Genomic DNA, 26864 nt, shown 5'->3' with positions numbered 1-26864 from the left:
GAAGCCTCTGGAGGAAGTAGGCCTTTAATGAATAGCTTACTCATCCTGTGAGACAGAGACCTGGGTCCAAATCCATTATATACTGAACAACCTACGTTTAAATGCTCCAAACCTAAACATACATGTATTTATTTAACATTTGTTGACCAGGAAAGTCCGACTAGGACAGAGCCTATTTTCAGCAGAGGCCTGGGGAGAAACGCTCCAGATGCATGCATGTCTTTGGAATGTGGGAGGAAACCAGAGCACCAAGAGGAAACCCACGCAAACGCAGGGAGGACAAGCAGACTATGCACAGAAGGAACCTCAGCCCAGAATCGAACTAAAGAACCTCTTACTGTCAGGTGACAATGTTAGCCGTGACATCACTGTGCCACCATGACATACAACTTACGTATAAGACATAAAATTCCACCACAATAAAAGCATGATTTATGTCAACAGTTGATATATTTTTTGAAAGTTTCGTCCTTGTTTAATAAAGAACAACTAGAAAGCCCCACATTAAATTAGTTGGCTACTAATCAGACCAATTATCCCCTTGTTTAGACGACAGCAGACACTAAGACAACTCCTTCAGCACTGCAAAGGAGGTGAGGCACTACATAAAGACTAAAGATATAATTAACAGAGAAGGTAAAATGCAGCAATCTATGTAAATATTAAGTTTAATTTCTTGACTGTAGTTAAACAATCATCTGAAAAGGGAGAAACACTTAGCTGCAAGCTCAAAGCGACCTGTTCACGAAGGAAGCAAGTATGTAATATCTGAAGACAGGGATCCTCAGAGGATTATGGAGCTAGATCCAAGCTGACAAGCAGCTCAGTACCAAACTGTCAGATTGGTCTTTTCAAATAGGATCCTTGAATAAACTCCTAAACCCCTCTGGTTTGGTGGGACCTCTTGGATGGCTCTTTTGATTTAAAAAGTTTACCAAGTCTAGATTGGCAGTCACCTTTTTGGTGTTCAGCATACAAGGAAAGAAAACAGTTCTCGGGGAATGGTACAGTCTCTGGACAATATATGCCTTATCCACCCGCCGTGTGCAGTGGCCTACTACACAGCAAGATATGGAGAGGTTCCACCCTGGACTGCCTCCACAGAGAGAGAGGGAAAATGAAAAACTCGGGCAAGTCCACACTGATCCTTCATTATGTCCCTGCCCCCAAAGGAGGGCTGGCACATCCATGATTCTGTGGGCCATCTCATACTCCCGCATCTGTGCTCATTTCTGACAAGAACACTTCTCAAATGCTTGCCACTGGCCCTTCTTAAACCTTAAATTCCACAAACTCTCCTTGTTACTACTTCTGAGGTTACAATTATTAACAGTCAGGATAGGAGGAGAGGACAGAGTCCCCAGCTACCTGAATCTTGGGCGGCCATCATGGAAGGATATTCCGGAGCACCGCGGAGCCAAAGGATGCTCTACCCCTAGATGTAAGATCCAACTTGTAGTGGGAAATAAAGGTATGAGATGAAGCCCACGTGGCTGCTGCACAAATATCATCTAGAGGAATCCTAGCCTTAAAGGCTGCCGAGGTAGAGACTGACCGGGTTGAATGGGCATGTACACCCTCCGGTGCGGGCCTTCCCGAAGCTTGATAAGCTAGTAAGATACATTGTGAAATCCAGCGAGATAATGAGACTTTGGAAATTGGCTTGCCCAAATTAAATTTAGCAAAGGAAATGAACAACTGGTCGGATTGCCTATGACCAGCAGTCCTGTTTAGATAAAATCTAAGTTGCCTGTGAACGTCTAAGGAGTGAAGCTTGTACTCACCCTTGTTTTGATATTTAGGGAAGAAAACAGGGAGATTAATGGATTGATTAATGTTTGCTTCAGAAGCTACCTTAGGAAGAAAGGACAGGTTGGTCCTGAGGAAAACACGGTCTGGATGAAAGACCAAGTACGGAGGTTTAGCTGATAATGCTTGAAGCTCTGAGACTCTCTTGGCCGAAGTAATGGCTACTAAGAAGGCGGTCTTGAAAGATAAGAATTTCAGATCTACCGTAGCCGCCGGTTCGAAGGGGGGAGCGGTCAAGGCCTGAAGAACTAAGGAAAGGTCCCAAGGAGGAACCGCTTGCTTTATAGGGGGCCTGAGAAGAAAGGTACCTTTAAGGAAAATCTTACACAATTTGGCAGACATCAGTGGACTGGAGTCATGACCAATGTGATAATGAGAAATTGCTGCAAGTTGTACTTTGACAGTGGAACTGCTGGCACCATCATTAAAAAGAGTGGTTAAGAAGTCAAGCACCAAAGGGAGAGGAACTGTGAAGGGGTTTAGGCCTTGCCGTTCCGCCCACAAAGAGAACCGTTTCCACTTGCTACGGTAGACTTTCCTAGTGGATGGCTTATGAGCTGCCACCAGGATGGCCTTAACAGGGACGAAATACCGGGAGTCCTGATCAGGAGTGGAACTGGAGCAGCCAAGCGGTCAGCTTGAGGTTGTCCAGGTTTGGAGGAGATAAGTGGGATGGATGAGAAATCAGATCCGGAATGGGATCTAGAATCCAAGGAGGATTAACTGAGTGAGACCTTAGGAAGGGGAACCAGATCTGTCGAGGCCAAAAGGGAGCAATAAGGATCATTCTGCACCCCAACCGAGAGGCTTTCTGAAGAACTTGGAGCATCAGAGGCAAGGGGGGATAAGCATAAAGAAGACCGGGTGGCCAAGCATGCACCAGAGCGTCTCTTGGGGAACCTCCGGGAGGAGGTATCAGGGTGAAAAAACTGTCGCATTTGGTGTTTGAGGGAGACGCAAAAAGATCGCAACAAGGAGTTCCCCACTGTGCGAAGATGCGTTCCGCTACCCGAGTATTGAGAGACCACTCGTAGGGGGTGAGAATGGTGCAACTGAGTTTGTCCGCCAGGATGTTGGACCCACCCGGAATATGCGTTGCTATGAGAAAGCGGTTGGTGGAGATTGCCCATTCCCACACTCTCATGGCTTCTCGACAAAGGGGGTAAGACCTGGTTCCTCCCTGTTTGTTGATATACCAGACAACAGACATGTTGTCCGATTGAATCGCAATTGTTCCCAAGGGAAGAAAGGCCTGAAGTGCTAGCAACGCTAAGAGCACTGCTCTCATCTCTAGAACATTGATATGCAGCAAGGTCTCTGAATCGTCCCACGTGCCTTGGACCGTCCGGCCTGCAAAATGCCCCCCCCACCCGAGGCGGGAGGTGTCCGTGGTCACCGTGGCGAGAGGGGGAGAGGCACAAAAGGGGCGGCCTCCGTGGAGATCTGGAGAGTGTAGCCACCACAGGAGGGACCGCCTGCACGCTTTGCTGATCGCAATGGGATGATGCATAGGAAGAGCAAGATACGACCACTGAACCATGAGTGTCCATTGAAGGACACGCATATTGAACCTGGCGAGAGGGAGAAGCGCAATCGCTGCCGCCATGGACCCTAGGGCCCTCAGGACCAACTCCGCCAGAACTGAGTTTGAGCGGAGAATGGCCCGCACCTGGAGCTGTAGGCTTTGCACTCGGTCCGCTGTGAGGAAGGCTCTCAATCTCCTTGTGTCTAACCTGGCACCTATAAAATCTATGAGCTGAGTGGGTGCTAGGTTGGATTTTTGTGTGTTTATCGGGATGCCCAGGCGTGGAGCAAGGTGGAGAAAGGAGTCTCGCGCCAAGAGAAGTAGATGCCTTGTTGGGGCGGTGAGAAGCCAGTCGTCCAGGTAAGGAAAGACCTGCACCCCCTGAAGCCTCAGGTGGGCCGCTACCACTGCTAATACTTTGGTGAACACCCTGGGGGCTGTGGTGAGACCAAAGGGAAGGGCCCGGAATTGGTAGTGACTGGCTCCCAGCCGGAAGCGGAGAAACCTCCTGGAGCGCCTGTCCATTAGTATGTGGTAGTACGCATCCTTGAGGTCTATGGAGCACATCCAGTGGTTTTCTCCCAGAAGGGGGAGAATAGACTGCAATGTAACCATTCGGAATTTCTCCTTGGGAACTGCCAGGTTCAAAAGAGAAAGGTCTAAAATTGGTCTTAGATCCCCCGTCTTTTTTGGCACTAAAAAGAACCTGGAGTAGAACCCTAATCCGATCTGGTCTGGGGGGACGGGCTGGATGGCTCTTTTCTTTAGCAGATGGCCAATTTCTGCCAAAGCAGCCTCCCACTGACCGGGTGGAACGTCGGGGAGGGACTTCAATTTTGGCAAGTGAAGAAAGGGGATACGATATCCTCTGGATATGATCTGGAGAACCCAGCGGTCTGATGTTATGGACTCCCATGCCGCTAGGTGCTCCGAAAAACGTCCCCCGACTGCCTCCAGAGTGGAGCAGCCGGGCAACCCCTCAGGGCTGCGCGGGCCGTTCAGAGAAGGGTTCTCTGGACCCTAAGTTCCTGGGAGCCCCTCTGCCCCTAGGGCGGCTTCCTCCCTGTCCTCCTCTGCCACAGAAGGACTGGTTGTCCGGAGCAGGCTGGGATTGCTGCGACTTCCAGAACCACATCTTCTTCTGACCCTTTTGGTTCCTAGAATAGGGCCTCTGGGGTGCAGAGAAGCGGATTCCGACGGCAGACAGCGTCTTCCCGTCCTTCTCGCTCTGGGTCAAAGTGTCGCGAACAGTTTTGCCAAAGAGGGCAGAACCATCGAAGGGGGCGTTCGCAAATGACGCCTTGAAGGGCTCCGAGAAATCGCAATGACGGAGCCAGGCCTGACGTCTAGTAACTAGGCCTGCCCCTGCGGCTCTAGCGGCACCTTCCATAGCATGGGACAGTAGCCGCATAGAGGTATTAGTGATGGACCTGAGAGTGGCCATGCGGGTGGAGTGCAGCACTTTGTCCTCCTCCGACATGGACTCTTAGGGGGATGCAGCGTATTCTTTTATAAGATCGCGCTGCATCCTAATCACATGTGCCAGGTAGTTCAGCGCCCTCACAGAGAAGGTCGCTGAACTAAACATCTGCTTCCCCAAGCGGTCCATCATCCGAGACTCCTTGCTCGGGGGATGGACTGAGGGACTCTCCTGAGCAAGTTCCCTCTTGGTGGCCGCCTCCATCAACATGGCATCTACCGGAGGCCCCTTACTCCAATGGGCACGGTCAGCCGGGGGACTGAGAATACGGTCGGGCCTTTTTTGGGATTGGCTCCACGGTGTCCGGTTCCAGGAAGTATAATTTTAATATTTTTTCTGCTGGTATGATAAGATTTCCATACATTGGGTAGGTTTTGTAAAAGAATATATGCATCAACTATTTTAAAAATGTATTAGGGAGTCCATATATACAGGCTGGTAATCAGAGCTCATCCCTAAAACTATGACAAGATATAATAATACATAAAGGTTATAACCCAACAGCCGTTAAATAAATATAATAAACTCAGAAAAAATTGCAAAATAAAATGCCTAAAACACTTAACAGTAAAACTTCAGATAAAACTAATGAAAAACAACTGGTAAGCATGTGCTTTCATTCATAACGAACTTCATCACACCAAGTTATTTGAATTAATCTACAACTTATATAAATTCAAACAACTTGGTCTGATGAAGTATGTTGTGAATGAAAGTGCATACCAACTGTTTTTCCTTTGTTTTATCTTAAGTTTTACTATTAAGTGTTTTAAGCATTTTATTTTGCCATTTTTTCTGAGCTGGCTATGACAAGTTAGACAGGCACACATAAAATGCCACATGGCTATGGTGAATCCTAAATATTAACATCAGACTTTGGAATCAACTTCTACACCAGCACAAGATTCTGAAATGAGAACAGGCACAATGTTTTGTTACAGTTACAGTAAATGGACTAAGCTGTAGTTATTAAATTTACTAAGTAGGCTAGAAGGGAGGAACTGGAGTGGCCTTGACTAGCAGCTTAGTTCCAACTTTTACTTTAACCAACTAACACAAAGTCAGTCACTCCCCTTTACAAAAGACAAAAGGACTGTTGCAGAAGGTGTAGCAGAACTGCCAAGAACTCCTGCAGACTGATACGAGCAAGGCTCACTGGGAATAAGCCTGTATGAATCTGAGGTTATGCTCTAAAGTCTAGATTTTGCATGGAGGGATTTCCATCATTATTTTCACACCCCAGACATACTGCAGTTTTTTTTTTAATTAATCAAGCATATGTTTGCATTGTGAAATTATGGAAAAGGGTAACTGGATGCGCACATTTTTTGTACTGTAAAGCTCCAGACAAGTTTAAGGAGGACTTTCAAGTAGTTTTGTGGGAAATGTTGAAATCCGAGATTACGATTACTCCAAAACTGTTTAACTTGGTGGGGCAGCAGCAGGATTTTGCAGCTCACATGTGTAGGTTGATAAATGTGGTAATGACTGTTACAAAGAAGGCCACAACTAGGAACTGGAACTGGAATAAGTAGACACGAACGAGAAGGCCAGACAAGGCAAAACTAGTGGGAGATTTTTAAGCCAGTGGTTTCTGTGGTATCATGATACAGAGAGCCACAAATAAACTAAGTGATTTGAGTTTAAACTCTGGAGTTTATGCGGATTTACCCTGATGTGGTCATTTGGAGAGTGGGTGTGAAGGTAGTGTTTTTTTTGGGGGGGGTGTAAGCACAGCCTAAGGTTAAAGAGAAATGTTTAGTTTGTTTAGCTATCACTAGCAATTTAAAATGGATTATGGAGATGATTGTGCAATTTAACTAACAATGCAGTTAGAAAATGAACATTAACGTTGATTTTAAACTTGTGCACCAGAAGTCAAAATGATCATTCAATATAAGGATGTAGAATACTCCACTGATGTGATATGTTCTTGCTGATTACTCATTCTTCTCATTTGCAGGTTTGTTAAAAAAAAATACATGTATATACACAGACACACACACACATATATATATATATATATATATATATATATATATATATATATATACACACACACACATATATATATATATATATATATATATATATATATATATATACACACACACATTTTTTAATTAAAACTTGTCCTGTGAAGTAAAAAGTACCTTTCTTCTAAACAAGGATGCTGACATGAAGTACCAAGCCATCAGTGCAGCCAAAAGTCCTCATTGTAAGTGCTACTCTGTCTGTTAAAACAAACACACACACGCAGACTTGGTGCCTCAGTAGCAGAGTCAACATTCTTGATAGTTCTTAGACAAAACATAATTACTGGGAAATAAAAACAGAGCAAGACTAGCCAGTCAATGGTGACCAAAATCAACTATAGCCAATTTTTGCACGCTGACTAACCCCATGCAGTTACTTTATCAATAAGAGACTTAGAAACAGGGAAAGGTTTGGCTAGGTCAACAAAAATCCACAGGCAGCAGCTCCCTGACCACAGATTCAGATGTTCAAAAGTGGAGCGTGGTTAAACTGTCGAGGCTTAGAGGTCTCCAACTGGAAGTCTCATGAATAATTACCCAGGACCTCTTCATGAATATTAATCAGGACCTCTTCATGCATAATTAACCAGGATGTCTTCATGAATATTAACCAGGACTTCATGAATAATTGACCAGGACTTCATGAATAATTGACCAAGACCTCTTCATGAATAATTAACCAGGACATCTTGTTCTCTGCATGAAACAATATTTCACTCAGTGAGTGAGCTACTTCTCCAGCAACCTGAAACTGCAATGATGTCTGGGGGTTGGGTGGGGGGCTGCAAGGCATATGGTGGGGTAGCTTTAATTTTACAACACAGTCAACAAGTACCACCATTTGTATTTCCTGCAGACAGCAGCTTCTGGTCATGAAGTTAGGACAGGACTTACTTTTACAGTACACTGCAAATTTCAAAATTTCAAAAAAAAAAGTGAGTGAATGCATATAGGAAAAGCTGAGGAGACTGTGTGTGTGAGAGAGATCAGACACAGAATGCGCAATTTGATGCAAACGGACTGAGTGAGTATGGAGAGAGTGTTGATATTTTAGCGATTTGACTTGTTTGGTTTGACGTTCTCGGGTTGGGGAAGAGAGGAAATTTACTTGCATCTTCCTTTTTAAAACTCAAACTCTAAAAACATAAGGTACGTTTCTGTGGGGGGGGCAAAGTGCAACACGTGAAAAACTGAATTGTTCATACTGTACTTCTTCGATTTTTTTCTGGTTGCTTGACAGTTCTAGTTGCTTTAGTTCTGCTTAACTGAGAGTCTACTGTATGTCCAGTGATGGGTAGCTGCCAAAAAGTACAACCTGCGCAAAGAGTAAAAACCCCTATAATAGAAAGAAATTCTTGAGCTAGGGCAGCAGACCCATCACTGACCCAAATACTAAAGTCATCCAATACTTAGTTTGGGAACTCCAACAATGAATTGACAAGAATCTGAACTGCTGAAGGAATGTTCTCATGGTAAAATTACTTAATTATTTATTTAACATTTGCTTACTGGGAAAGTCCAAATGGGACAGAGCCCATTTTCAGCAGAGGCACAGGGAGAAAAGCTCCAGATGCATCTCTTTGGAATGTAACAGGAAACCGGAGCACCCAGAAGAAACCCACATGAACGCAGGAAGGACATGCAGACTCCACACAGAAGGCACTCCAAACGAGTATCAAACCAGATAACCTCGCTATGAGGCGGCAATGCTTACCGCTGCACCACTAAATACAGAGGAACAACCCACAGCCTGGTCCGGTTCAAGTACTTAAAAGAGTTGGTAACTCTAATCTTTAACTTGGAGACTGCACATCAGAATGACAAAAGAATCTCACCCCACCCCTGCCTGATCTTAAGACACTGTACTACAAAAAATCAGGGAGTGAAGTGTAACCGCCAAATTGGTATTATCTCCCCCTTTCCCCCATTCTGTACAGAGTGTCACATCAACAGTGACCATTACCTAGAGCCAATGTTCACACCACCAAGTAGCTAGCTAGACCTGCTGTGGTACTGTAACCACCAAATATGGACTCATCCGGAGAGGTTTCCATGATAAATAAAAAGTTCAGCATCATGTAAAAAATTTAAGAAAACACAAGGCTTGCTGGGGATGGACCTCGCATTAGAATAAAAGTACCTGAAGTGGAACAAACACTGTACATGGCATGGATATCTGCATTTAGGTTACAGACATCTCTCTAGCAAACAACTCCCTACTGATGTCACATAAGAGATGTTTGATACGCGAGGTATTTTGTCGCAGACAGCACATGGTCACTCTAACAGATCATACACCCAAAAGATAATAAACTCGTGCAATTCCTTCCTTGGTGCCCCCCACATGCTTTTACATCAAAGAAATTATTTAAAAAATCCACAAATGCTTGGAGAATATAATCACCTCCCAAGAAAGTTATTTTGCTGTGCCCCTGTCTAGCGGGGTGAATTTCCTATTTCCCATCCAATTGTCGAGATTTTTCTTTAAGAGGGCTGAGGAGGAGGTTTGTTCGACATGAATGGGTAGTCTGTTCCAGAGCATGGGAAGTCTCTGGGACAGGAATCTATCCCTCCAGCATGTTCTGTTTATTGTAGTGGCAAGGTTTAGGTCCCTGGAGCGTGTGGCTCGGAGGGATTGGGGTTTCTTTAAGTGTAGCATGTCCAACAGATCTGGGTTTGACATGGCTTTGGATGGGCAGAGGTCACCTCTGAGTAGGTGTGGAGGTTTTTGAGACGGTCTGCGTATGGCATCTGTTTGAGGCAAGTAATCCTCTCAGTGAGGTATTTCTGTGGCCCTTCTAGTTGTTGTAGATGTCTTGCGAAGTACATGTCAAACAGGGCATTGTACTCTATAATGGGTCTGATGATGGATGAGTAGAGAGGAACAATGACCTCTTTTTCTGGAGATGAACCCTTCTGTGATGAGGTGTGCCATGTAGAAGAATTTCCTGACTACTGTGGCGATGTGATTATCAAAGGAGAGACTACTGTCCACCCTCTCCACTCCCAAGGTCTCTTATCACACTTTCTGTGTTTAGTAGGCTACCACCTATGTGGTAGTTCATGGGTACAGTGTTTTTTCCCCAAAGGGGATGACAATGCACTTCTTGGCATTGAGCTTGAGGCTGTGACTTTGACACGAAGCATCAGTCTCAGTGAGGCCCCTTTGTAGAATGTCCACATCATTTGGTGATTCTATTATGGCACCTAGTTTGCAGTCGTCTGCGAACTTTGTTAGCCAAATACCTGTTGGAACAGCCTGAACTTCTGAAACGTAGATGCCAAACAGGAGAGGACCCAGGGCTGAGCCCTGTGTTACTCCACTTCTCACTGGTCTGAAGTTGGACTACTTTCACTGTGTGGGTTCTGTCAGTGAGCCAGTTGGCCACCCATCTTGTGACATAGGGATTTATGCCAAGTCTAGTGAGTTTATCTAGACTTCCAGAGTGGGGGATGGTGTCAAAAGCCTTGGCGAGGTCAAGACAGGCTGTATGCAACACCTTACCCTCGTCCACGGCTCTGGTGACTGTTTCAAAGTCAATTAGGTTTAGGAGACATGACCTACCTTTTACAAACCCAAACTGAGTGGGGTCCAGAGTTTGGAGTTTACCTATGTTCTTGTTTATAAGCTCCAAGATGATAATGTCCATGGCCTTGCAGACCAGGCACGTCAGGCTAATGGGGCAGTAGTTCCCGGGGTCCGTGGTGGCGCCCCCTTGTGGAGTGGGATAACTGTTGCTGTGCGCCATTCAGAAGGCACAAAGCCTGAAGTGAGGCTATGATTGAACATGGTACTTAGGCATGATGCCAGTTTGTTCTGTAGTTCACGCAGAACGCAGCCTGGGATGTTGTCAGGTCCCATGGATGCTGTGTTCTTGGCTTTGGAGAGTGCGATCTTTACTTGTGCAGCCATGATTACAGGGGCATTGCATTCTTCTGGTATAGTGATGGGGCCTTTGGGGGGTGAAGTTTGCACTGAACCTGTCTGCCAGGATGTTAGCAATATCAGAGCAGATATTTGTGTCGCCACTGAGATTCTTGACATAGCTGTAAAATGCTTTGTGGTTGTCTTTAGAATCAGTGGCGATTTTATTTTCGTAGCTAGCTTTGGAGGATTTTTGAGGGATCTCAGCTTCTTACTGAGGCTGACCAGGGAGTTCCTGCAATCAAGGGATTTTACTCTTTTTTGCAACAGCTTCTTCCTTCTGCTGTAGAGTTTGTTTATGGTAGGGGACCACCAGATTGGCTTCCTTTTTTTGAGGATAGTGTCTTGGTTCTGTTGGGGATGGCACAATCCATGCACTCGTGTATGTGCGTATACAGTGTACTTGTACAGGATTCAGCAGTCGTACCTCTATTTTCCCGTGTGTATGGGTGTCATGAAGCTTGCCACTTCTGTCTTAAGAAGCATGAAGTTGGCTTTGGAGAATTTTTTTTTATGGTGGTTTCATTAATAGGGGTTGGGGCAGGATATTGATGTCTAGGGTGATTAGCTTGTGGTCGGATCTGACCAGCGAGGAGTTGACCTCTGGCGTGGAATATCGGTTGCCCATATTGGTAATGACTAGGTCTAGGATATTGCTGCCCCTGGTGGGGGTATGTACAAGCTGATCCAGGACATTATAATTTATGAATTCCAGAAAGCATTGAGCAAATGAGTTCATACATGAGTAGTTTTCCCAGTTGATGGTGGGGTAGTTGAAATCGCCCATTATTAGGGTATTGGGCTGTACCTTAATATTACCCAGTATATCAAGAAACGTGGAGTGGGCATCCTGGGGCATGGTGGGGGATCTGAAACAAGCTACAACATGGAATGCAGTATTGCCCAGTGTTAGTTGCACTTGGATAATTTCGGATGCATTATGTTGAGCAACTAGCCTGGAGGTGTGGATATCCTCAATGAATATGGACACGCCTCCTCCCTTAATGTTTTGGTCCAGGTTACGTCGCCGAAAGGTGTGGTATGGGTTATAGCCTGGTAATACAGGGGTGCTCTCTGGAGCCTTGAACCAGGTCTCCATCACCGCACAGATGTCGATGTTCTCCATTTTAAGGAGTGCCTCAAGTGAGTGCATTTTGAGGTTTAGACTTCTAGCATTGAGTAACATTACCGTCAGATTTTGCTTGCTTATACCTGCTTCAGTGGTGAGTTTGTCGTTTGAACCTTGCCCAAAAAAGAAATTATATGGGTGGCAAGAGTCTTAGCCAGTATCCAGAATCCTAGGGGTGACAGGTGCAGGGCATCTCTGGCAAAGCATCGTGGTCTGTCGATCATGTCGCCCCAGGCAGACAGACACTGGATCCTCTTAGAATTACACCAGAAGCTTAGCCAATTGTTGAAGTCAATCATTTTCTCCTTGTATTGTGGTATATTCTGGGTTATGGCAGGATGCTACTGAGCTAGGGTCATACCTGCCTGGGCTACATGATCCGAGAGCTCCTCCATGTCTCTTTTCATGTAGTCCAGGGAGGTATGTCTCAGGTCATTCACACAAACATGGGCAATGACAGTCATATTTGTACTTGTTGTGGAGTGACCTGAGTGCTTGCATTATATGGCAGATCATGGCATCCGACAGACAGCTGACAGTAACTTCCTCCTTGTTTAGCCTGGTGAGTGGGACATCAGTGTGCCTGACTATACAGTCACCTATGACTAGTGTGTTGGGTACGTTGTTTGGGCAGATTTTTATTGAGAGCCTCTGCAAATGTAGGTGTGTGTTTTGTGTTACTATGTGTGGGTTTAGGTGGTGCAGGTTTTGATACACTATGTGCTGAGTGTGGTGTGGTGCAGGTGTTTACCTTCTCCTCTTGACTGTCTAGCACAGTCTTGGCTGGAGAGAGCTTGGCTTCAAGTTTGGCTAAATAAGTGCATCTCTCACAGGTTGTAGTGTTGGGTGGTAGGAGGAGAGGATTATCAGTGTACATGAGGCAATTGCTACATTGCCCCAAGATGCCCAGATTCATCAGGTGGACAGGAGAAAATACTGGGAGCTGACCCTTAGACATGCCTGGACAGGTGCTTATTAAGTACTAAAAACTGTTTTCCTCCTAACAAGTGAGGAAAGTTGAGTGCTGCAGTAATTTGTAAATTATTTAGTGCTTGCAAGGAGTTTTGAACAAGTGCTGAGCACAAGGAAACAGTTTTTAGTGCTAAAACTAGAAAAATGGCTAGTTCTAAGGAAAAATTAGAAGAGCAGACTTTCTGGCACCAAGAATAGTTTAATCCTAGTTAAAAGGCGCTGTGCGATGCGCAAAACCCCTCAAACACCATTTTTAAACAGAAAGATGAAAGGGATAGAAATAGCTCAAAATGGCCAGTAAAACTACAGATTCTGAGCTGAAACCACTCCTCCAGTGACAGATAGGCTGCTCAAAGCTCACCACTCTCACTGATGAACAGAGAAGCTTCCTTCTATCTTAGTAAGATCTGGGTAACGCAGAAACTGCAAAACAGCTCAGAATTCAGCAAAATCTGAAAACCAGACTCTAGCGGTTATAGAAAGGTGGGAAATGAGTAGAGAGATGGGATTTTTTTTTAATTAAAACAGATACAGTCAAACAAACACTTTTAAAGCAGAAAAATGGCTATCGCACTTGAGTGTGTAGCCCTCAACAGTTGAAAAACACAAAAACAATCATTTATAGTGCAAACAGTATCAGAATTCAAAAAGCAGTTCAAATAAGTTGCAAAGTTAATAAAAACGCTCAGAATAGTACAACTAGTGAAAATAAGCAATAAAAAGCTAAACAGAGGTAATTAATCCAATCAAAGTCTCCCTTTTTTTCTCTCTGCTGCTGTAGAACTCTGCAGGACACCCAGGCGGGATCTTGTTGAGGTAATACAAGCACAAAAAAACATGCAAACACAGGTTTTTAAACAGAAAGACAAAAGGGATAGAAATAGCCCAAAATTGCCAATAAAACTACAGATTCTGATCTGAAACCACTCCTCCAGCGACAGATAGGCTGCTCAAACCTCACCACTTTCACTGATGAACAGAGAAGCTTCCTTCTATCTTAGTAAGGTCTGGATGACACAGAAACTACAAAGCCCAGAATTCAGCAAAATCTGAAAACCGGACACTATTGGTTATAGAAAGGCAGGAAACAAGTGGAGAGAGGATTTTTTAAGGGGTATACTCCTGTGGTACTGGCTTGGATGTCTTCAAAATAAATGCCAAATGGCAGGGGACCCAGCACTGACCCTGTGCTATTCCACTAGCTACAAATTTACACTTGGAAAGGTTGCCAGCAAATTTCACCACTTGGGATCAGCCAAACTGTCATCTAGCAGACAGTGTAGGGGTTTACATTAGACAGGTCAAGATAAGCAACATTCACAGAGTGACCATGTCAACCTCTGTAACCTTTTCAAAGAAGGCTTAAAAACAAGATGTGAGCACACCAACAAAGCTGAGAAAAAGCCAAAAAAAAAAAAAAAAAGAAGTCTACTAAGTTTAAAAAGCAGGACCTGCTCTTCACAAAACCAAACTGTGTGGGGTCTAGAACAGTTAAGTTGTCTATGTCTGTTATTAAGTTCCGCTGTAAAATGTACCATGGCTTTGCATACAAAGCTGGGGAGACTGATGGGCCTATAATTACCTTGGTCTGTAGAGGGCCACCCTCATGCAGGGATGTCAAAGTGGCTGTCTTCCAAGGCTCAGACAGTGCATAATTGCCACTGATAAGAACACAGCCAGATAGGTTATCTGTCCTACAGAAATATTCGTTTTAACCTTTAACAAGGATTTTAAGACTTGTTTCAATGTGATTTCAGGGGGAAAATAATTTGCAGACAGGGGTAAAGTCAGCACTAAATCTTTTGGATAACATACTGGTTATATCCTTGGGATCGGAACTTGTGTTACAATTATAGATGAGCAAAGTATGCTGCTGGACATTACACCTTCACTTCTTGACATAACTAAAGAATGATTTGTAGTTTCCTTTGATAACGGTAGCAACCTTAACTCTGCACTCTGCTCTAGATCTTCTAATAATGGTCTTAAATTCCTTGCTGGCATATTTCATTGTCATCTTGAGGTAACAGGATGGGGTATTTTTACAGCTTTTAATTGTTTTTTCTTTTGATATACAGCATGCTAAATCAGAAATTCCACTAGAAGTTTAATCCTGAATTTATCATTTTTATTTAGGGTATTCAAGAAGGACCTCTTCTATACAGTTCTTTAAATGCTAGAAAAATTGGAGGTGAATGCGGCAGCCCTCTCAGTTGGGTCTACTTGCATGGGATTGTTGGGAATTTTGTGCATGTCTTCTACAAGCTGAAGTATATTTACCCTGGAGAAGTCTCAAAAGACAGTTTCATTTACTGGTGGGGTGGTACTACTAGGCCTGAGAAAGAAAACTGTTTTACAGTCAGATTTAAAAAAGGATGAGAAAAAGCGGGGGTAGGTTACACCCAGTGGCAAGGTTGGTAAGGACCAAGTCAAGGATATTAGTCCCTCTAGTGGGTAGTTTTAAAGCTTATTCCACTGCATGTTAACTGAGCCAGGTAATGCCTGAAGAAGTCTCCCAGTAAGAAGGCATTTGGTTTTATATTGAACCCTTCAATGTCATTTGGGAGGGGAACTACTGAGGATTTGTCACTAGCAATGAATTAATAGATTTGTTGAAGGTGATATGGAACTCCAGAAGCTTTAACTTGGAATCGTAGGAAATCTGATGCGAGGTGATGGTGCTTCTGACAAATACAGATATTCCCCCGCAGTTACCCAAGGGCCTGTAGATATCACAGGTGCTAAACTCTGCTAAAGGAGGAATGCTGGTACTGCACTGAAACTATGACAAAGTAACTTCACAGACACAAATGCATTTGATTTGCATGACAGCCTTAAGTTCTGTCATCTCTCTATTTTGACTAAGTATAAAGTATAGTCACCATGATGTCAAAGCTTGGCTTTGAGTTTACTACGAAGAAATGTCCAACAGGAACACTCTAAGAAGGACACTATAAAAGCAACAATGGTTACTATTTCATCCCAGGCATATACATAAAGGATCCCCTTAAAATAACACCAACTATTTGGATAATTCTGCTGTCTTGGCATCATCATTGGAAAAGGCAAAAAACTAATCAAAACCAGTGTCTTTAGTGTTTCTGACACATGCAAGAAGAATCTGAGGGTATTGTTACTCAATGCTAGAAGTCTAAACCTCAAAATGCACTCTCTCGAGGCACTCCTTAAAATGGAGAACATCGACATCTGTACAGTGACAGAGACCTGGTTCAAGGCTCCAAAGAGTACCCCTGCATTACCAGGCTATAATTCATACCACGCCTTTCGGCCGCCTAACCTGGACCGAAACACTAAAGGCGGAGGCGTGTCTATATTCATTAAGGATATCCACACCTCCAGGCTAGTTGCTCAGCATAATGCATCCGAGATTATCCAAGTGCAACTAACTCTGGGCAAGACCGCAATCCAAATTGTAGCTTGCTACAGATCCCCCACCATGCCCCAGGATTCCCACTCCTCATTTCTTAAAATACTGGAAAATATTAGGGTACAACCTAACACCCTAATAATGGGCGATTTCAACTACCCTACCATTAACTGGGAAAACTACTCATATACCAACTCTTGTGCTCAACGTTTTCTGGAATTAATAAATTCCAATGCCATGGATCAACTTATCCACACCCCCACCAGGGGCAGCAATATCCTAAACCTGGTTATTACCAACATGGACTCCCACCAGAGGTCAATTCCTCGTTGGTCAGATCCGACCATAAGCTAATCACCCTAGACAACCACACCCCTCCCCCACCCCCCATTAGGGAAACCACAGTAAAAAATTTCTCCAAAGCCAACTTCACAGGACAGAAGTGGCAAACTTGACGACACCTATGCTGACGGACAATAGAGGTATGACTGCTGAATTCTACACAAATGTACTTTATAAGCACTTGCATGAGTGCGTGGATCGTGCAATCCCTAACAGAACCAAGATGCTATCCTCCAAAAAAAGGAAGCCAATCTGGTGGTCCCCTGCCATAAACAAACTCTACAACAGAAGAAAGAAACCGTTGCAAAAAAAGAGTAAAATCCCATGATTGGAGAAACTCCCTGGTCAGCTTCAGTAAGAAGCTGAGATCCCTCATAAAATCCTCCAAAGCTAGTTATGAAAACAAAATTGCCATTGACTCTAAAGACAACCACAAAGCATTCTATAGCTATGTCAAGAATCTCAATGGCAACACTCAGATCTGCTCTGAGATGCAGCACAATGGCACTAAATATACAGAACCAACGGATATTGCCAACATCCTGGCAGATAGGTTCAGTGCTAACTTTACCCCTCTGTCATCCCCTAAAGGGCCCATCTCTATACCAGAAGAATGCAAAGTTCCTGTAATCACGGCTGCACAGGTAAAAAACACACTATCCAAAGCCAAGAACACAGCATCCATGGGACCTGACGACATCCCAGGCTGTGTTCTACATGAACTACAGAACGAACTGGCACCCCACCTAAGTACCATGTTCAATCATAGCCTCACCTCAGGCTATGTGCCCACTGAATGGCGCACAGTGACAGTTATCCCACTCCACAAAGGGGGAGCCACCACAGACCCCGGAAACTACCGCCCCATTAGCCTAACGAGCCTGGTCTGCAAGGCTATGGAGCATATCATCATGGAACTTATAAACAATGACACTGGTAATCTCCAGACTCAGGACCCCACCCAGTTCGGGTTTGTAAAAGGCAGATCATGTCTCCTAAACCTGATAGACTTCTTTGAAGCAGTCACCAAAGCCGTAGATGAGGGTAAGGTGGTTCACACAGCCTATCTAGATCTCGCCAAGGCTTCTGACACCACCCCCCACTCTGGAATTATAGATAAACTCACTAAACTAGGTATAAATCCCTATGTCACAAGATGGGTTGCCAACTGGCTCACTGACAGAACTCACACTGTGAAAGTAGCAGTCACCAAAGCCGTAGATGAGGGTAAGGTGGTTCACACAGCCTATCTAGATCTCGCCAAGGCTTCTGACACCATCCCCCACTCTGGAATTATAGATAAACTCACTAAACTAGGTATAAATCCCTATGTCACAAGATGGGTTGCCAACTGGCTCACTGACAGAACTCACACTGTGAAAGTAGCAGACTCCAAATCTAGCTTCAGACCAGTGACAAGTGGAGTACCACAGGGTTCAGTCCTGGGTCCTCTCCTGTTTGGTTATCTACTTTTCTGAAGTACAGGCCAACACAGAAGGTCTTTGGCTAACGAAGTTCACAGATGACTGCAAACTAGAAGCCATAATCAAAACTCCAAAAGATGTGGACATCCTACAAAAGGGCCTTGCTGAGACAGATGCCTGGTGTCAAAGCCATGGCCTTAAGCTCAATGCCAAAAAGTGCATTGTCATTCCTTTTGGTAAAAACTCAGTACCCATGAACTACCACATAGGTGGTAGTCTACTTAACACCGAAAGTGTGATAAAAGACCTTGGGACACAGGTGGACAGTAGTCTCTCCTTTGATAATCACATCGCCACAGTAGTCACGAAATCCTTCTATGTGGCACACCTCATCACAAAAGGTTTCTCATCCAGGAAAAAACAGATCATTGTTCCCCTCTACTCGTCACTCAGACCCATTATAGACTACAATGCCCCTTTTGGTATGTACCTCACAAGACATCTACAACAACTGGAAAGGCCACAGAAATACCTCACAAAGAGGATTACCGGCCTCAAAGAGATTCCCTATGCAGACCGTCTCAAAAAACTGCAGCTTTACTCCGTTGCATATCGCCTACTCATAGGCGATCTCTGCCTAACACATAAAGCTATGTCAAACCCAGAGCTTTTAGACATGCTCCACTTAAAGAAATCCCAATCCCTACGAGCTACACACTCTAGGGACCTAAACCTTGTCACCACAATAAACAGAACATGCTGGAGGGATAGATTCCTGTCCCAGAGACTTCCCATACACTGGAACAAACTACCTATCTATATCAAACAAAGCTCCTCATTAGCACTGTTCCAAGAAAAATCTTGATGATTGGATGGGAGATATGAAATTCACCCCGGGGATCACTTCTGTGGCTCTGCTCGACAGTGGCACAGGAAAATAATTTTCTTGGGTGGCGAAAGCCAGGGTACCTTTGGCTAGGCTTATATAGGCCCTAGGGCCAATAGCCTAGTACCTACCTATGACAATTCTGCTGTCTTGGCATCATCATTGGCAAAGGCAAAATACTAATCAAAACCAGTGTCTTTAGTGTTTCTGACACATGCACAGTAAGCCCCACCCAGGTATTTACTGTACATAAGAAAAAAAAAGGTAAATCTTTGATAACAACTTCAACTCCACCTCACATTGTGCCGCACTTTTCTTCCTTCTCTTCTCCTTTATGTCGCTATTTTCCTCAGCTTTAAATCAGACTGCAGAGCTGGAAAGAGACAGTGACACACGGGGAGGGGCAGGGTTTTGTCAACTGGCCAGTCAAGTACACAGCTTTCAGTTTACTTATATCTGAGCGATGGAACACAAAATTTACTGCTGACATTTTTAAAACAATGTCATGAACTCATGACATGTGGCACAACAATGCAGCCACTGTCATTGCTCCCTCACAATGCTCAGCTCTCCAGTTTGGCTCTTGGCTGTGATGTCTTCTGTACAGAGTCCATGTTCTCATTGTACCTACATGGGTTGTCACTAGCAGTACCACTGTTCCACTTTCCACCACAGCCCAGCCCAAATTGCCCTTAGGCAGTGAAGTCTTGAGAGTGGGAGTGTGGTTACATCCCAAGGAATACTAGCATTCTGTCTGAAATTACCTTCTCTGCCTTGCAGCTGCTGAATGTTGGAATGGGCTCTGTCTCCCTATCCAAAAAACAGATAAAACTGATAATCTCAGAAAGAAAGAAAAAGAAAGAATGAATGAAATTATAAAATAAAAATTGACTGCAATGGAAAGGACGACACTGCTGATTACCTGTGAAAATGCAAGGGGATGGGAGGTTGGTGTAATGGTTAAGGTGCTTACCTTAGAAACACAAGGTGCAGGGTTTGATTCTGACATTGGGTAATTGGCTAGGCTTAAAATGTCCCATAAGGGCAGTTAGACTAGTACTAACCTATGAACTAGTTCAACAGAAAAAGGAGCCAATGCTTGTCAAAACTGATGCAGATCATGCTGAGCCTACAGCATTAGAAATGAAAGACTGTGACATGCAACGAAAGAGACAGCAGTTTACAGAACATCCCGTGCCTACAAAGACTTAATACTGACTGTAACTTATCAATTATACATGGCACAACACATGATATTAATGTAGAAAAAGAAAAATAACTTGAAAAATGTAAATAAAATCGGAAACTGGTAAATCTTTCCTTAAAGACCTACAATACCAAATGTTTGAAAAAAGAGTGACATTTAAGACATTGTAAAATCAAAATCAATGGTGAGGGAGAAATTCGGTTTCAGATACAGATGACAAAATAGAATATACAACACAGAAAATCTACATTTTATACTTACACTATAACTACCAAAACTTGGCAAGACAACCAATTTCCAGAATCCAGTTTACAAACAATAGTTTTCAGTTAATTATGTCAAAATTCCAGTAAGCAGAACTAATACCTCCCAAGCTGCTTCTTTAACTTTTAACAAAAAGATGACATCAGATATTTTGCGGAAATGTAAAGTAGCGGGTGCAGCACATTTCAAATGCCATACGTGCCTTGTGCCATTATGTACAGAAAAAGAACTAAAGAATGGCTGAGAACTGACAGAAGCAGCCTTGAAAAAAATAATTGCTGTTATCAGATGAGTAGTAACTTTAAGCAAAAAGACAATTCACTAAAATGGCTACTTTCAAGCCACAGAAACAAAAACGGGCAACTTGCACACAGATGCTAGGAATCCGTGTGGGAATAACTTTAAGCAAAAAGACAATTCACTAAAATGGCTACTTTCAAGCCACAGAAGCAAAAATGGGCAACTTGCACACAGATGCTAGGAATCAGTAATTAGTGAAAGGACGTAAACATATATCTGATGGTCTAGTCCCCACACTCAAAAATCCAATTAAGTCTAACTGGTAACTTCAACACAAAGGTAGCCTTAGCAGTTGTTGCAATGTTAATGTGCACTGCATAAATGGACCATCTTACTCAATTAATAACTTGATAATTAAAGTAATCTCAATGGCTGTTTACTGTTAAGACATACTGCAAAACTGTACTCTCATATTTACAATAAACATCTTCAATAATTTGTCATTGCACATAGTTTTATTTTGCAATGCCATTACTGTCCCAATCATGACTTAAAAAAATACTGTGGATCAGCCCACTACTTGAATGAATAAACAAATAAAATAACTAAAGGTCAAAGGTCAAGTATACACAATCTGGTTGCCCTTAACAAAGTACTATTAAAATGATAAAAAGAAATGACTCAAAATATACAGGAAAAAAATAGTAACAATTAGAATCTATCCACCCAACTGCATCATTCAGCAATTCGTGATACTTGTCATATACATAACAGAAAACTTCTAAGATGCTGGTTCTGTATAAAGCCAGAAACAACTTGTTCATTTGGTTTTTAACTGCTACGGTTTTATCATCAATAGTGTATGATTCGACATGTAGTACATCACAATCACTTTTTCTTATCCCTCAGTAAGAGAAAGGTCTTGTTTTTTTTTTTTTTTTTTGTAGCGACAAGCCAGGCAATCAAGTTTTGTCACTTCAAATCTGAACCACTACTAGGCTATTCACATCAAAACCCACAAGGAGGCACTACAAGTCAATTTTATGAATTTCAATAAACCACCCTCAGTCCTACTATTGCTACCTGGCACATAAAAGCAGCTGGTACACGTTTTCAATTGGTATGTAAACAGCATATCGGCAACCCAAAAAATATAAAACTAGTATGCTTGCAAGCTATTCAAAACACGATCCAAATGTAAAAGACTCAGAAAAGCCAGTTTTGACAGGCACCTACGTACACATTTTCCCTTATCAAACTTAAGCAAACAGAAATCAAACTTAAAACTGAAAGCTTTGTACTAAAATTGAAAAAACTGTTTAGCCCTCACGAGAATTCTGTACGGCAAATGATGGAGACTGGCATTCTGCCACTGCTGCATTAAACAGTACTGCTACAATAAATTAATGTCACTGCTTATTAACAAAACAGTGTGTGGAGATGGCTTCAAATGAGACAAAAATATACTTTTTTGAGGGGGTTGCAGAGCTCCACTCAAATATAAAAAGTAACATACAGATATCATATAAAATATTCATTGTATACAATATTTTCTTATAGATTCATATGTGTATACAAGGCTAACCCCCACACTAGGGCCCTTATAAGTTTAGTCTTGCAACCCAAATGTGACCTACGAATTTGATTTATATAGGGAAGTGATTAACTGACTGCCTCTGTCCATTACAGACATAGGCGCCAGGCCAGGGGTGAATTTCTGATTAACCATCCACTGGTCCAAGCTACACTGAAATAAGTTTAGAGAGGAAGTCTTTTTCAGATGGATGGGGAGCTGGCTCTAGAGAATGGGAATTCTCCAAGAATCATACCTGTCTCTCCAATATGTCCTAATTATGTCGCAAACAAAATGTTATGTCTCTTAATCTCACTCTGATGCTCGTTGTTTTACAGATGTGCAAAAGAAATCATCAAAACAGGAACCAGACATGCCTTGTATGCCAGGTAAAATCACCTCTTAGAAGCCTGTATGATACAAAGTAAACAGACAGGACTTTTAGACTATCAGCACAGAACATTGTGTTTTCTCCCTGTATTCTTTTGTAAAGATCCCCTGTCAGGTACACACCAAAGGGGGCATTATGCTCTATGATGGGTCTGATGAGGACCAAGTACAGTGGTACTTTGACCTGTTTGGAACTAGATGCTATGCCCTCACTTACAGACTGAGCATCACAAAAAGACTTTCTTATTTCCATGGACACATATTGAAGACTAGGTTACTATCTACACGAGTTCCCAGATCCTTGAGTAGTGAATCAACTTTTAGGAGTGTTTTACAGATGGCATAGTTACCCTGGATAGCCGACTTCCCAAGAGGTACTATAATGAATTTCTTGGTATTAAGTTTTAAGCCATGGCTTTGACATCAAGTGTTTATGTTAGACCTTTCTGAAGGATGTTCTTGTCTTCAGGGGATTCAATGACTCTCCCAATTTAGAATCATGTGTGAACTTGGTTAGCCAGAAACCTGTGACATTGGCTTTAACATCAGAGATGTGCATGCTAAAGAGTAGTGGGTCCAGCACACAGCCCTGAGGGACTCCACTGGTGACTAGCCTCTTTGTGGAGGTGGCCTCACCAATCATAACCTCTCAGGTCCTATCCCTGAGCCAACTAACTATCCCGTGTGTTATAAACAAGTTTATGCCTAGTTCCGTAAGTTTGCTGACAATGCCCATGTGAGGTATTTTATCAAATATTTTAGCCAAATCTAAGTAGACAGTATGAACTGTTCTCCCCTCATTCATTGCATTAGTGACCTTATCATAGAAGTCCACCAGGTTCAGTAAACATGATCTTTCTTTGACAAATTTCTTAATTCTAAAGATGAAGCATGAAACGAATAGCAGAAGATGTCTGCAAAAGTCCTTAACCGTGACATTCTCCAGCCCCAACTTTAGGCCACTGCTTCATAATGGTTGCCAAAGAGGTATGAGCAGATACAAACTTTACCACAGTGAAAACAACAGACTGTCTTAACAGGACATATCATAATTGTGCATTTTCAAACCAGTTCAACTGAGTCAGCAGACAAACTGTGATACAGTGCTATTTTACGTGTGTGTGTACACTTTACAGAGAAACTGCATAAACCCGAATTTTAACTGCACTCACCCTTTCCAATATCACTAAAATACTGTAACTGTCTGTAACCTACCAGAGTCAAAGTGTCTTTACAGGCAGGTGCTCGATCCACGCCCTTTCGTTTAGTTGCTCTCTTTTCGGGAAGTGTAAGGTTTCCAAACCTGGTCCTTCTGAGCCTGCCCTTGGCCACTTCCTTATCCAATGCTCCTCGCACCCTGGTCTTCGTGGCTCCATCTGCAGGAAGTCCTTCCTCAGCACCAAGGTACCTCACAATCTCTTTAAAGGTTAGAGATTTGCCAACCTCACCAGCATCTTCTGCTCTCTCAACCAGGGACTGTACTGCATGAACAACAAGTTCCCCTAACTCATTAGGACCAATCCTATCAAACCCACTACTAATACCCCTTTCTCTTGTCCTGCCAACATTAGACCGAATCCCAGTATTACTCCGTTCTCTAGTTACAGAAACTGCAGAATGAATCCCAGCACCCTGCTCCCTAACCTTGTCTCTAGTCACAGACCCCTTCATTTGGGACCCACCACTGCTCCGCTCTCTAGTACCAGTACGCTGTGTATATACATCTGTAAAGTCTTTTTCCTTGCAATCAGATTCCTTCACATTACTATTCCTTTCCCTTGTCAGCTGGCCATGTAACTGGGTCCCACCAATAACAAGTTCTTTTGGTCCAGACTGCCGAGACTGAATGTTAATATTATCTTTTTCCTCAACCACAAGTTCCGGAGGTCGAGCTCCACCATTGCTCCTCTCTCTTGGCCCTGACTGCAGCAAAAGAACATCATTACCATCTCTTTCCTTAGTTCCACCACTATGACTCTCCCGGGCCATATGCCCCTGGAATGGTGACCCACAACTTATCCTCTCCTTGGTCCCAAGCCGCAGTGCTTGCACATCACTGAAGTTCCTTTCACTGGTATCCATTTCCTCAATTGCTGCACCGTCTCTATCCCAAATGCCATTACTTCCCTTTTCCCAGCGTCCCTGAAACTGACCCTCATTACTATGCTTGGAGGTGGATCCCGGATTCTGCCCACCACCACTGGTACCAGTTCCCAAAATCTGGCATCCGGTGCTTCCCTTGTCCTTTTCCCCAAATACATGTATTGGGCTCCCACTACTCACAACTGCAGACAGCAGGTTGCAACACCCATTGTTACTCTTTAGGTCCAGCCCTACAGTCTGACTCCCATCATTGCTACTCACCCCAGACCCCAAGATGGTACTCGCACCACTGCCCTTGCCTCCAGACCCTGGTGTTGCACAATTCCCTTTAGTTCCAGACACTAATGTCTGAGCAATACTACTGCCCTTGACCCTAGGCACTTGAATATGGCTCCCAACAGCCTCCCTGGCACCAGACTCCAAAGTCTGGTTAAAACTACTACTCTTTTCCTGGGGGCTCCCGTTCCCACTCTTACTCCTGCACGGAGAGTGACAATTCAGGTTCTCAAGTTCGAGTTCTGGAAGGGGTTCGGGTCGACCCCCACGCGCCTGCGCTTTGGCCGCGTTGCGGTACGAGATTGAACCCTTGTAGCTGACCCGCAAGACAGCGCGCGCCTGAACCAGCCGTTCTAGCTCGGCGCGCGTGCGTTCGGGTTCTGGCCCGTGCCGCCTTCTAACCATGCGACAGATGCGTTCTAAGTCGGGACGGGCCTTGCGGGAGCGCAGCGAGTCGATGGTCTCGAGTATCCATTCACGGTACCGCTGCTGCTCCGACATGCCGCCCGCCGCTACTTGCCAACCTCCGTACCACTTGCTGCCAATCTGCTTCCCCGGCACTGCCGAGTCTGGCGGAAGGTCTGCTATGCGCAAGCGCTGATTCTTAAGGTGGAATTACTGGCTTAACTATATTGCTGGTTAGGTGGAGTGGCGGTCGCCTACCCCGCCCCCTCCCATCTCTGGGAACAAAACCACCAACATCAGGTACGCCCCCATTTTTAAGTCTGCAAAAAGACCGTTGCGGAATGTTCTTCGCAGTCAAGCATGTTTACTTGTACGGTTGTTACGTCTTTTATGTAACATTTCTCGGACCTATAGTATAACAGATGTCAGTACAATTTGTGCCTTGATTTGTATTCTACACGTTCAGTTAGTTGGCGTTTAATAAGAGGAGACGGACAGTTACGCACCAAATCCTTCATGTGCGCTTCTTACAATTAACCGTTGGTGCTCATAAGAAATAAAAATTCATTGTACTTTTACGTAAATCGTTTTTCTTGGTATAAACGAAATTCCATTCTTCTTTCACTGGGACCCAAATATCCAGAAGTACTTGAAGAGCGGTTGCGCTATATAATCGTTAGGTCGTCCGTGTTTTACGAGCGGAAACCCTAAAAAAAGTCTTGTGCGTCTGCATTAATTTGTAGATCTGTAAAGTACAAGGCCAACATTACAAAATATGCGGGGTTTTTTTTTTGGGGGGGGGGGTGTACACCGAACTTGTTTTCTTTAGAAATGGGAGCTCCTCTGCCATTAATGTATTTTAACACACGCATGCAGATGAAGTAGTAGGAGGAGGGGGGCACATCTGTGGCATTTAGAGTAACGTGTTGCAGCAGGTACTTCTTGCCTAAGCTTTCCACGCATTCTGAAATCGGCTGTTGTGTTTAGGAGGGGAGACAGAAAATGGTAGTGGGCCCAATATTTTCAGAAAAAATGTTTTATGTCCTAAGTTTTTTCTAAATTTGGCACAAAACAGTCGCAGCAGAACCGAAATTAATCCTAGTGAAAGTGTTAAGAAAGAATAAAGCACAAAAGGATAAGAGCATGGGTGTTGCCGAGCTTAACACCGTGCGCACACGGTGTACGAAAAAAATTTTTTTTTTGGGGGGGGGCGCGTTTTGTCCGTCTTTAGGGTATAGTCACCGTCAAACGTATAAAAAGCATATGAATGACCCCAGCAAAAAAAGGTAACTGCGAAGTTACAAGGCCTTAATATAGTACTAGTTATCCAAGAAAAGGCTTTTAGTACTACGTTGATATAATGTGTTTGTAATTTTTAATTTTACATGTGTGTGCGCATGCGTGCGTGTTTTTCAACGAACATAAAAGTCCAAACACCTTAATACGATTTAATAAGTCTGATAAATCCAAATTTCAAGTAGAAACCACAA

General features: G+C 43.6%; 1 protein-coding gene across 1 annotated transcript in view; it reads right to left on the bottom strand.

Annotated features, from left to right (window-relative positions):
* Positions 1–26538, bottom strand: part of LOC122812187 — a 531903-nt gene extending 505365 nt beyond the window's left edge. Inside the window, exon 1 of the mRNA XM_044084510.1 lies at positions 23806–26538. Coding sequence (XP_043940445.1) covers positions 23806–25470 — 1665 coding nt within the window. The 5' untranslated portion in view covers positions 25471–26538. The remainder of the gene's footprint in view (positions 1–23805) is intronic.
* Between the last annotated feature and the right edge of the window lie 326 nt (positions 26539–26864).

Source organism: Protopterus annectens, chromosome 9.part0 (assembly GCF_019279795.1).
Source record: "Protopterus annectens isolate FY-2018-M chromosome 9.part0, PAN1.0, whole genome shotgun sequence".
Lineage (NCBI taxonomy): Eukaryota > Metazoa > Chordata > Ceratodontiformes > Protopteridae > Protopterus > Protopterus annectens.
The sequence above is the reverse complement of the archived record's forward strand: the minus strand, read 5'-3'. Positions and strand labels throughout refer to the sequence as shown.